This window comes from Cervus elaphus, chromosome 19 (assembly GCF_910594005.1).
Source record: "Cervus elaphus chromosome 19, mCerEla1.1, whole genome shotgun sequence".
In the NCBI taxonomy this organism is placed as follows: Eukaryota; Metazoa; Chordata; class Mammalia; order Artiodactyla; family Cervidae; genus Cervus; species Cervus elaphus.
The window spans coordinates 73,462,788-73,475,074 of NC_057833.1; the positions used below are offsets into that span (position 1 = coordinate 73,462,788).

General features: G+C 59.5%; 1 protein-coding gene across 4 annotated transcripts; it reads left to right on the forward strand.

The window, feature by feature from the left end:
• Positions 1 to 10,914, forward strand: CFAP410 (cilia and flagella associated protein 410). 4 transcript variants are annotated; one of them, XM_043874879.1, is made up of 8 exons: positions 1 to 281; positions 2,063 to 2,081; positions 3,451 to 3,497; positions 6,032 to 6,261; positions 6,434 to 6,605; positions 7,477 to 7,567; positions 8,068 to 8,219; positions 8,482 to 10,914. In XM_043874879.1, the coding sequence occupies exons 1-8, from the start codon at positions 205 to 207 to the stop codon at positions 8,807 to 8,809; spliced, it is 1,116 nt and encodes a 371-aa protein (XP_043730814.1). In that variant the 5' UTR covers positions 1 to 204; the 3' UTR covers positions 8,810 to 10,914. The 4 variants fall into 4 exon arrangements, with proteins under 4 accessions (XP_043730814.1, XP_043730813.1, XP_043730816.1 ...); XM_043874878.1 differs by having other exon boundaries at positions 2 to 281; positions 7,474 to 7,567; XM_043874881.1 differs by lacking the exon at positions 8,068 to 8,219 and having other exon boundaries at positions 6 to 281; positions 9,688 to 10,914.
• Positions 10,915 to 12,287: the final 1,373 nt, after the last annotated feature.

The following is a 12,287-nucleotide window of genomic DNA, read 5'->3' on the forward strand; positions in this document are numbered from 1 at the left end:
GGAGGAGCCAAGACGCGAGGCGGAAGCCCAAGCGGCCCCACTGCACTCGCGCCGGCCCGTCCCCTCATAGGGGGCCAATGGGCTCTCAGGACGCGCACCTAACGACGCGGGCCCCGCCCCTTGGAGACGCGCGCCGGCCTGGCCAACATCCGCCGAGGTAGCAAGAGGTTTGAGAGGGGTCTGGGGTCCTGGCGGCCCGCCGCCATGAAGCTGACGCGGAAGATGGTCCTGTCCCGGGCCAAGGCCTCGGAGCTTCACAGCGTGAGGAAGCTCAACTGCTGGTGAGGACCAGAGGCCAGAGCCCGTCCCGGCGCGTCGTCCCCGCTGCCCGGCAACCCTTCCCCGGACGCCCGCCCTGGGGCAGGACTGGGAAGAACTTTCTAGGAATGGAGACCCCTGTCCAGAACCTCCGCCCTGGAACGGGGACCCCTGCCCGCCACCTCTTCTCTGGAGCGGGGCCTGCAAGGGCCTGCGGAGGATGCAGAGGGGTTTGGAATCGGGGGGGAGGGGGGGCACCTGGGCCTCACCTTCCTGGCCCATGTCTGGGCCGCCCAGCCTTTGGGAGGTGTTGCATAAGCTCAGGGGGCCTTTGGCAAGACCATTCCAGAATTTTCATCCCTCCTGACCGGTGGTGTTTCACACACAGCTCCAAACCTGCCCTCCTTGCACAGGACAATCAGAATTCCCTTAAAGACTGGCTCTTGGGCTTCTAGATGGCTATAGTGGGGCAGACAGTTCTCTGTAGAGAGGTGTCTTTTCTGAAATTGCCAGCAGTCCTGGGAGCCAAGCCTGCTGATGAGATGGGAGATCAAGGTGGTTAACACCCTTTCTAGGGCAAAGAAAAGGAAACTGAAACTCCAAAGTGATGCTTCAGTAAACACTGTTGTAATTGAGCCCTGGGTAGGGATGCGTTGTACCCACTGTCTTGGAGGTAATGGTTAGAGATACAGGTGCTTTGGCGTCAGTGCAGCCTCAAAGACAGGGTGGCCAGGGCTAGCTGAGCCAAGGAAGGACCACGAGTGCTCCTGGAACTCCTGAAAGGTCGCCTGTGTTCACTGGGGACTCCAAGCAGGGCACTGAGTGCCTCCGTGCCCTGGACAGTTCAGCTGGCACTCAGCCAGAAGCGGATGATCCTCCTGCTGGTTTCGGGCAGATCGACTGCAGTGAGATCTGCCTGCTCATTAAAAGCCTTTCTCTTTGCCCCGCACATCTGGTATTTTGGCCACAGCATTCCTGTCATTTGTTTTCAACAATGCATGCCTTTGTTCTGCGTGAGCAGTCAGCCTTCCCCTCAGGAGGGAGGCACAACGACCCCATTTCAGGCTTTCTGAAGTGTGTTTCATAAATCATAAGTTCAGCCTTTGAACGTGTCCTGTTACAAAGACTCCCTTGTTTATGTCTGTTAGTCAGGGAATTATTCCTGGGCACAGCAGCCTTGAGAATGAGGAAGTCTTTGTGTCCTTCAGATGGGGCAGCCTCTGCCACTGCTTAGTCTGAAGAGGAGCCGCCAGCATCAAATCGTTTTGTCCAAAATCAACCAGGAAATGATTTTGGGCATCTTTGTCAGTTATCTGGGAATGTTTTCTTTTACTTTGTCATTGAAATCATAGACCTTTTTTTTTCCTCACGTATAGGTTATTTTTTAAAAACTCAGGTATTTAATTTTTGGCTGTGCTGGGCCTTTGTTGCTACATGCAGGCTTTTTCTCTAGTTGTGGCAAGCGGGAGCTATCCTCTAGTTGCAGTACATGGGCTTTTCTCATTGCAGTGGCTTCACTTGTTGCAGAGCACGGGCTGTAGGCACCTGGGCTGCAGCTCATGGACTCTAGAGCACAGGCTCTATAGTTACAGTGCACAAGCTTACTTACATGTGGAATCTTCCCAGACCAGGGATGGAACCCATGTCTCCTGCACTGGCAGGCGGATTCTTATCCACTCTACCACCAGGGGAGTCCAAAGTCGTAGACTCTTAAAGTTTGTAGACGTTTGCCATTAATTTTTGTTTTTAGTTTTTTTATTCAGCTTTGACAAACTAAAAGTGCATATGTCTTTTCTCTCCCCAGGGGCAGCCGTCTCACTGATGTAAGTACCATGCTGATCATCTCCAAATGGTCCCTGATCCCTGGGAGGAGGGTTAAGTGGACAGACCCACACCTACCCCATCCAGGCCCCCGTCCATTTGTTACTTTAGCAGCTTTAGTAAGGAAGAACCACTTGTGAAAAGAGGTTCTGTAGCCCCAAGTTAATTCCGAAATCCCTTCACACATCCTCCTGCGGATGAGAAGCAGGCCTCACAGAGGAGGGGGCTAATCCAGGATGCAGACCTCTCCCACCTGAGGAAGGGCCCCATGGGCTTGGTTGACTTTTAAGGAGCAGTGCACTTGGCTTGGGGGAGGGGGTCTTTTTTAAATTTTTTAATAGGTTCTTGGACTTCATATCCCTAAGGAGTTTCCTCACTTCAGCCCCTTCCCTGATCAGATCCATCTTCACCCCCTATTCCTGTGGCAAGAATAGATGAGGGCCGGGCAGGGGCAGAGAGAGGAGCTGGGCAGAGCTGAGTGTCTGTGACTCGTTTTCTTCCAAACTCCAACCCCCACCCCCACCCCCCAGTCCTGGGATGAATGTCTCCAGCTCACACAGAGTGTGGTGCCCAGCAGTTGGTTCTTATTGACTTCTGTTTTGGAACTTGAACTGTACCTGTCCTGAAAAGCAAAGTTGGACATTCTGAGTGTCCGAGCCCTCCAGAAAAGCCTGTTGCACCTGATTCTGTAGCGGCAAAAACAAAGCAAAACACTACTATAGCAGAAAATAGATCCACTGCAAATGTGAAGCATTCTGACCAGACAGCTTGTTGATGTCAGGAGGCCCCTCTGGCCCCATGCCCGCTGTCTGGCAGACACACACACACATATTCGGGGCTCCACTGCTCATCAGCCTTGCAGGTTACAGGGTCTTCGTGGACCAGCTTGTGCCCCACTGCCCCTTTCCCCTAAGTCAGTGTTAACATGTTCTCAGGTCTAGTTTTGAGCCTGTCTCCATATCAGAACAGCTCTGTTGGCAAGAAGGGGCTTCTGTCCTTTCTTTGGATGTCAGGGACAGTAGAGAGAAAGGTTCTCTGTCCATTGAGCTCTCCTCACTGAGATCCTTTGAGGATATCTACAATTAGGAATGCCCCATCTCGATGGCTGGCAGCATTTGGTGGTAATGATGCTGGTTGGAGTTGTGGAGAGGGTGCCATCTTTCCATCAGGCAGAGGGGACGTCTAGGCTGCAGAGGGGAGTGGGCTGCAAAGCTCTGCGTGTTCCTAGTTGGGAGAGGGGAGGCTTCTCCACTTGGGCCCTTGACAGGGGTTGGGCAGCAGCTCCCCCTGGGTTCTCTTGGCTGCTGGAGAGGTGTGATGTCACATGCCAGCATCCTGTGATGTTTGCAGTCACTTTCTTTTCCTTTGTAGATCTCCATTTGCCGAGAAATGCCCAGCCTGGAAGTGATCACCCTCAGGTACTGAACCCCGGCTGGCCATCCCTCCTAAGTCACCAGGGCTGGAAGATGAGGAGAGTGTCCATATCCCTCCCATGGGCTGGTCAATAAATAACTGATTATCCTTTGATAACTCCCAACTGTGGTCTGGGAGGGCTGCTTCTGCAGGCCACACCGAGGTGGCACCAGGGCTTAACTGCTCCTTAGCTCTGCTCTCCTTCCTGGAGGGCACCCAGGCCTCCCCCTGAGCTTTCCCCACCTGTCCCGGGGTCATGGGGTGCTGCCCAGAGTGGCTGTGTCTGTCCCAGCGCCCCCAGTGCCAGCCTTGTCTCCCTCCTGGCTCCATCAGTGCCCGGAGCTCTGCCAACTTCCTGCACCACATCATCTGTCCTTGATAATAGTTACTCTTCCAGGGTCATACACCTTTTAACAGACTAAGGAAACCTTGAATGAGCCAAATGCTGCCTTTGGGGCTCCAGGCTCCAGGTGGGGTGGGGGCATTTGGAAGGTGAGGGAAGGAGGAAGTCTCTTCCCACCTGAACTCTGCCCACCCACTCTGGGTCTGTGGAGGAGGCTGCCCCTGCAGATGCTGGAGTGCTTTCTGCAAGTCCCCACGTGTAAACCTTGTGGAGATTGAAGCGCTGCAATGAAGGCTAACTCCTTGCTTGGCAGCTCAGAAGGTCTCGGGACTTGCCCTGTGTGTGGGGTCGTGTGGGGTCGTGTGGGGTCGCAGGCCCTGGGTCCCATGCAGGTCCTGAGACTTACCTTCCCCATCACACTGGCCACCCTGTCCTTCCTGAGACCCCGCTTGTCCTTTGTGCCTTCGAGGGTCACCCTGGGTGCCTTCTGCCACCCACCTTGTGCTCACCCACCTTGTGCTCACCCACCCCCAGCCCTGACTTGACAGGCTGGGGCTGGCACCTGCTTGCAGGATGAAGGAATGAATGAAGGAGTGGGCCTGGAGCCCCCTTCCCTGCCTGGGCCCAGCTCGGCACTTGTGCCTCAGCTCCCCCAGCTGTAAGATGGTGACTGTAGAGGTGGGAGGCGAGGAGGAGGCGATGCAGTGGGGAAGACGGAGCAGCCAGTGTGTGCAAGCGCCTGGTGTCTGCTGTCACTTACCTGTCATGATTGTCAGTGAAGCTGACAGTCAGGGGGATGTGCGCCTAGAAGGCCTTACCTTTCATTCCCCAAATAGTAGGAAACTTGGAGCAGGCGTGGACTTAACCCCGTCTCTGCCAAGCGCTGTCCGAGGGCTCTGGGGCAAGTCCCCAGCCTCTGAGCCTGAGGCCCCTTGTACCACAGGGGTTCTCATTGCTGCGGCCCGAAGCGGGACAGTGCCCGGGGCTGTGGCCTGGACTTCTAGCCCTGCTGGAACTGGGGGGCCCTGCGGCTAAGCCGCCATCCCCAGGCCACTGGACGGCAGTCCTGTGCGATGATGTTCCCACTCAGTGCCCGTGGGTGGGAAGGCTTAGTCAGGTCTGGCTGCTCTGATGGGATGTCACAGGCATTTGTCCCTCGTAGTTCAGAGGCCACAAGTCCAAAGCCAGTGTCTGGGGACGGCGCCCTGTGTCCTCACCTGGCGGAAGGTTCGGACAGCTCTGGGGGTCCGTTTCATAAGAGCGCTGGCCCCACCCATGGGGGCCCCGCCTCCTCACACCACTGCACTGGGGGTCAGGATCTCAATGTATGGATCTGGGGACATACAGTGTCCAATGTATACAGATCCAATGTATGGATCTGTAGCAACAGCAGCCATAGCCCAGTGGTCAAGGAGGGGTCTCTCGGCCCCTGCCGGCTCAAGCCCTCGACCTCACCGAAGCCTCCACCCCGAAGGCTTGTGTGGCTCCCCCGTTGTGAGGATCCCAGAGCCTGGGTTCACTTGTGCTGAGACGGTGGCGCCCTTGTCCCGCTGCTTCAGTGACAGTGTCAGGTGTGGTGGCAGTGATGCTAGGATGCCCAGCCCAGCATCCAACGGAGAGTGGTCCAGACAGTCTGGCAGGACGGGCAGGTCCCGCACGGCCTGAGGCTTATGGTCAGCCACCCCCCTCAAACAGCCTGCATTCATGACTGGTCCATCTGGGTGTGCAGGAGGTGACCCTGCTCTGTCAGCTGAAACCTGCAGGTCTCTGCCTGGTGTCTGGGTGATTTCCTCTTTCCGGTTCACTCAGTTTAATTCTGTAGTTAATTCTTTTGTGAACATGGGGTTTTGAAGTTCAGTGCTAAGGTCTTGGTCGTGTGGGGCTTGAATGGGCTTGCTTAGGTTCACCATGGGTTTTCCTGGCTACTGCCCATTTTGGGCTCACTGGTGTGTCCCACGGAGTCCTCAGTCCCCTGTCCTGTCGGGGAGGACTCCCACCCCGACATGGACTCCTCGAAGCCTCAACAGAGTAGGGGCTGCCACTCCCACTGCAGCTGGAGGGTGAAGCTTTCTTTTGGACCTGGGGGCTCCCTTGCCCTCCACCCTAAGGAGAGGGCAGGTGGGTACTGGCTGGCAGCGCTCGTCTGCGTGGCGGGGTGGGGGCCCTGGGCCAGCGCTGACGGCTGCGTCCATGCAGTGTCAACAGCATCTCCAGCCTGGAGCCCGTGAGCCGCTGCCGGCAGCTAAGCGAGCTGTACCTGCGCAAGAACCGCATCCCCAGCCTGGCAGAGCTCGTCCACCTGAAGGGCCTCCCGCGCCTGCGCGTGCTCTGGCTGGCCGAGAACCCCTGCTGTGGCACCTGCCCCCACCTCTACCGCATGACCGTCCTGCGTACCCTGCCACAGCTGCAGAAGCTGGACAACCAGGGTGGGTGCCCTTACATCCCCCCGCCCCATCACAGGTGCCTGAGAGGCCGGCCTGAGGGCTGAGCCACCTCTCCAAAGGGGACCACGCTGAGCTGAGGGGACAGCCAGGCTGGGCCGGGTGGGCTCATGTGCGGTGAAGCCACTGATGCTTCTGCACTGCCCCCCACCCCCAGCTGTGACGGAGGAAGAGGTGTCCCGAGCGCTGATGGAGGGAGAAGAGGTCACGGCCCCCAGCAGAGAGGACTTGGGGAGCAGCCCACCTGAGCTATCCTACACCCCAAGTGCTGTGGACGCCGCCACTGAGACGACACAGGATCCCCTGAGCCTCGGCGAGGGGGAGGCCAGGTGTGGCCTGGGGGCCTCCCGGCCCTCCCGCGACTGCACTTCCGGGGCTGGGGGTGGGCTGTGTGTGCTTGTTTCTGGTCTGGCTCTGGGCCCCCGCCTGGTGTTAGCCGCATGGCTGAGAGAAGGCTCAGGGCAGGCAGCTTGTGCCAAGTGCAAGACCAGCCCTCCTGGGGAGCAGTGGACTTGGGCAGTGAGCTGGTGGAGATATGGGGCTGGCTGCACGGGAGGGAAGCCCTGTGGCCCTGGCCACCCGAGCCACTGGTCAGGAGTCCTGGGGATGGTAGGGCGTGCAGGCCAAGGAAGGGCCCTTTCTGACCCACAGGGCACCTCAGCTGATGGATGTTTGTGGGCAGAAACTGGACGGGGGAACATAGTGAAAACCATTGTTCTCAGTGGGCCCCAGGCCAGGCATCCACTTGCAAACGAGGGCCACCTGCTGGCTGTCCCGTGGCATGGCAGGAGGGCACGTGGCTGTCCTGTGGCGTGGCAGGAGGGCGCGTGGCTCTCCCACGGCATGGCGGGAGGGCACGTGGCTGTCGCCTGGCAGGGGCAACTGCAGGCCCCCCTCTGTGTCCGGGGCTCACATGACGTGTGTGTTAGTGCCCCCGTCCTGTGTGAGCTCCAGGGGGAGGGAGGTGACCCCAGGGCTGAGAGAAGTCGTGCTGCCCCACTCTTCTGTCCACTGCTCCCAAACCCCAGAAGCAGAGTCTGGAGTGGCGGTTTCCCTGCAGGTGGGCAGGGTCTACTTTTAGGAGTCTTCTGCTCCCTGAGCCCTGGGGCGCCAGGCCCGGACCCACAGATGTGTGGACGGTGAGGGCTGGGCTCCTGTTGCCTCAGGCCTCATGCCCTGCTGTCCTCCTCCTGCCAGCAGCGACCAGGGGCAGCTTGGCCTGAAGCCCACCTCCCGGGACCGGTTTCCTCCGTTCTCGCAGCGGGAGGCCGCAAGCAGTTGCGCGAGCAGGGTGAGTGTGATGAGGCCACCTGGCCGGAGGTGGCCCTGGTTCCCCCTTCCCAGAATGTGGACACTGGGGGCTGAGAGCTGAGGGACGGGGCTGGAGACACTGCAGTGAAGCACAAAGCCAGGTCCCAGGGGGTGGGATGCCAGCCATCTGGGTCCAATGTCTGCGGCCAGATCTAAGCTGGTCAGACATGGCAAGCAGAGAGGGGGTGCCTGTGTGGGCAGTGGGGTCCCCAGCACAGGGGGCTGTGCCACGGGCGGTCCTGGGGGGTGGGAAGGTCACTGTGGCAGTGCTTGACCCAGAGAGGTTGCTGCTTGGGAAGAGCCCTTCCGCCTGCTGTCGGAAATGGGGATGCTCCAGTGGGGGTGGGGCAGTGTCCCTGTGCAGGGACCACGTGGCGGGCCCCCGGGCTCCACAGGCTTCCCTGAGAGGATCACGGGTGTTGGCTGAATGTAGGTCACGTGGGCGGCGGGGGTACATCGGTGAAGACCAGCTCCCTCCAGGGTCTCCTCCATCTGCTGCTCGAGTCGCTGCAGCTTGTGCCCGGGCTCGTCCCTGCTCACGGGCCACCCTATCTCCGAAGGACAGAGCTGTTTCTCACTCCATGTCCTCTGGCCGGCACAGCAGCTTCCCTGTGTGCCCCTCCCCCCAGCAGGTTCGGAGCCATCCCCTGACCCAGTCTTTGGCAGGGAGAACTTGGAGGGGACCTCGCCACCTGGGCACGAGGGGAGGGGCTGTCCGAACAGGACCGGAGTCTTTGGGAATGGCCAGGACCCCCTAGCACCTGCTCCAGCCCCTGCTCGGCCTGACGCACACCGTAGGGTGCTGTGACCTTCCTGTGGGCTCACAAAGGCCGGCACCACGTCCAAGCAGGGCTGCCTGAAGCCACAGCGGGGCCTCCTCACTCATTTGTGCAGTGACAGCTTGAAATGGGTGCAGAGTTCACCAGAGGTGCAGAGATGGACACACAGAGGCCCTGTCCCACCAGAAGGCGTCCCCCCAGGGCTGCGGTGGGTGTGGCCGCGGGCCAAAGGCCGATGCAGAGAGCAGTCAGTGGGCCTGTGGCCAGTCTCCTTCACCCGGCCCCGCCCCAGAGGGCCACTGCCCCCTGGGACCACAGCCTGCTCTTCCGCAAGGTGGCTGTGTGGACAGCTCCGGGGCCCTGCACACATCTTCCACGCGTTTCAGGAGGAGCCCCAGGTGTGTATTGTCGCCGGTGGCAGGTCTGCCCAGCGGCTGGGCTGAGGCCAGGAGCTCCCCACCCCACCCCCATGGCAGGGCCTCTGCCGAAGAGAGTGGACCAGGGATTGAAGGTGCTGGTTCGACTCCGTGCCTGCCATAGATACATGCAAAAGACTATCATACCTGCTCAAACAGGATGCTTGCTCTGAAAGCAGAGGACAGAAGGGTCTGGCCCTGCTTCCAGGGGTCCCTGTGGTCACCCAGGCTGGGTGGCCCTATGGCATCCAGCCCCCCACAAGCTTCTGAGTGCGGGTGCTAGTGGCCAGGAAGACCTGGGGACATGGGCAGTTAGTGAGATTTGAGGGAGCAGGAGCCTTAGGGCGTTGCAGATGCCAGGGGCCAGCATCCCAAGCGGGTCCACATGGGCCACATGCTCTGATTTGTGGCCATCCCTCCAGTCATCCCACAAGAAGGATCAGCTTCGTGTAAAATCTTTCCCGGATTTTCCCAGTAGAAGTGGTGTTTCCCTGCTCAAATGCAGGTGGAACCCAGGTGTGGTCATGTGAACGTGTGTGCTCATCACACACTAACCCCATGTGCATTTGAGCACATGTTACTGATCACCTGCTTCTGATCTCTGCTCCATTGCTGACCAGCTGTGTGATGAGGGCCCATTACTCAGCCTCTCTGAGCCTCAGGGCTGGGCGCAGGAGGTGAGTCAGTTCATAGGAAGTCCCTGCAGGCGGCAAGCGCTGTACCCCAGCCACGGCCACGGCTTCTGTCTGCCCGGGTCTGTCTGGAAGGCTGCCCCTCCTGTGTGTGTGTGTGTGTGTGTAGTGTGGGTGCCCCTCCTGTGTGTGTGTGTGTGTGTGTGTGTGTGTGTAGTGTGGGTGGCCCAGTGTCACAGGTGTGGCTCTCAGGCAGTGACTCTGTGTCCCCAGAACAACATCCTGACAGCCATCCTGATGCTGCTGCAAGAGCTGGACATCAAGGGACTGGAGGCCGTCCACCAGACCGTGGTCAGCCGGCTCCAGACCCTGCACAAGCAGGAGTTGCAGGAGGACATGGAGTGACCCCAAGTCAGCGGGACCCTGCGCTGAAGCCCAGTGTCTTCCCGAACCTGGGAAGGGGGCTCCCAGCTGCAGCCTCTGGGGACAACCCCAGGCTGAGCCCAGGCACAGGGCTACATCCCTGGGAAGCCAAAATCTTGTTGCAGACGGCACCCGGCAGGGGCAGGAGAGGCTGCTGGGTAGACCGCCCTGTGCCCTCTGCTGGGAGGGTCATGGCTGGGTGCCTCCTGTCTCCCAGGACCACCTTCGTGTGGCTCCTCCTCAGGGTGGGCTCTGCGGTCATCCTAATAAATGCTTTCCCGAAGTCTGGTGTGGGAGCAGGCGTGTCCTCCATGACAGGTTCACTCTTGTTAAGGTGAGGGCATTGCTCACGTGTTTTCTCCATGCCAGTTGTGACTTGGTCACGGGATGGATTTCTGTCAACCGCAGGGAACTTCCAGAATGAAGGCAGCTGTAGGGACAGGCCACCTGCCGCCTCCAGGACATCTTGTCTGCAAGGCACTTTGTGTCCATTGTCAAGAGCCCCACACGATGCAGGGGTCTATGCTGCCCCTGCATGAGGGGCTGGACGACGGGGACCCAGTCAGAAGCAGCAGCTGCGTGGGAAGGGACAGCTTCTGGAAACCATGCCTTAGGTTTTCTTCTGTTGGGAAGCATCGCTGGTGGGGAAGCATTGCTGGTGGGGAAGCCGCAGACCCAGGGGCTGTCCTGGGGCCACAGTGCAGTGGGAGGAGGGGCTGTCTGACCCGTTAGGGAGTGCCTGCCTGTTCTTGCTGGGGTGGAAGTGACGGGCACTGGCGTCCAGTGGGATCTGAGGGTCCACAGACCCAAGGGGAGCTGGCTGAGCACCTGGAAGACCCCGGACTCCGGGAAGAGGGAGCTGCACCCACTGAGACTCATCTCCCCTGGGAGCCCCGGGGAAGGCGTGGTTCATCTGTGGGGCCCCCTATAGTTCTCAGGGCAGGGGTGGGCTCTGGCCTTGGGCAGTGGGGACTCGCCACGTGGGGGCATCCAGAACGGATGGCCACTGCCGTGCACGTGCCTTCTCTTGTAATTATGAGATGTTGGATGCTCTCAATAAAGTCCATCCTGATGAGAGCAAGCTGGATGTGTTTGTGTGATGTTAACACCCTCCCTTTCCCCACCCACCAGGCACTGCTCACACCCACCACGCCAGCCCCATGACCTGGTACACCTCAGCTGGGGACCCTTGACTTGCACCCTGGTTGGAATGAATACCTGCCTCAGCCCCTTGACTCTTCATCACCCCCACATCCCACCTCTGACTCCCTAGTCAGGGCCTCCTGTCAACTCACTGGGTCCCACTCACAGCCACCTGCCTACTCTGCCCTTTCAAAGCCCTCAGGCTGGATTGAGGACAAAGCGCTTCTACCCCTGGCCTGGATCCCAGGCCTCCGATCGTAAATGTTCAGATCACAGCCCCTACTCTGAGCTTGTCCCCAGGTGACACTGAGAGCAGGGTTTCTGAGCAAAGCAGGTGTTGGCGTTACACCCTGTGTGTGTGTGCTGCTGGTCCCAGTTATGGAGCGGAGGGCTGAGACCCAACGGGACACATTGTTCATCTGAAGTCAGTGTTGCTGGAGGCCAGCCACGCACCACGCGCGCCCCCTGAGCTGCTGAGCAGGAACGAGGGCGGTCACTATCTCAGACCCACCTCGGGGTCCACTGAGCCAGTTGCCAGCGTGCTTCATGGAAGGCCCAACATTCATCTGGCAGGACAAGTGGGGTCTGGGCCTGCCCTGGCTGTGGCACTGACTGGGCCAGGCCACGGTGCAGCCAGAGCCAGGGGATGGCTGATGTCCCCCCACCAGAGCCTCCCACATGGAGGTGACATCCCATCTCAGACTGCCAGGTGGGTGGGGACCCCAGAAGCCCCTACAGCACAGTTTTGAACTGCAGACCCTCCCTCTGCCCTGCCCACCCCCACAGTGAGTCAGGAGGGGAGTCAGTTCTGGGGCACACTTTCAGCGTGCCCTCTGATCATGTTGACTGGGGGTACCTTCCAGAAGGAGCAGGAGGGAACAAGCCTTCCAGGGGCCACTGGCCCACCATGTCCCCAAATCCAGGGCTGCCCTGTTTGCAAGAGGACACTGGGCCACCCTCTGATAGTCGTCCCCTGGGGCTGCACTCATGGATGCCTCCATCCCTGAGCCCATGGGACACTCACAGTTACCCCATCAAACTGGGAAACAAACAAGAAACAAGGGGTCCTGCTGCCAGCATCCTCCCAGGATAGTGGTTCTCCAGGGTGAATGGACATGGGCTCCAGGATCTTCCTGGGAAGCCTGTGGTTCCGAAGGGACCCGCCAAAGCCTGGGAGGATCTGGCTATGCCGTGCAGGCAAGATGCGACCGTGGCACTCGCCAGATCTTCTCTGGCCAAGAAGAGTGCCAGCCCAGCTGGGAGTGGCAGTGCACGGTGTCCCGGTTGAATGAGGCCAACCGTACTAC

Coding starts and splice junctions, on each gene's coding strand:
- CFAP410 (XM_043874878.1), top strand. CDS start 205: ATGAAGCTGACGCGGAAGATGGTCCTGTCCCGGGCCAAGGCCTCGGAG. Junction 3,498..6,031: donor CTGGAAGTGATCACCCTCAG/GTACTGAACCCC, acceptor GCGTCCATGCAG/TGTCAACAGCATCTCCAGCC. Junction 6,606..7,473: donor CTCGGCGAGGGGGAGGCCAG/GTGTGGCCTGGG, acceptor TCCTCCTGCCAG/CAGCGACCAGGGGCAGCTTG.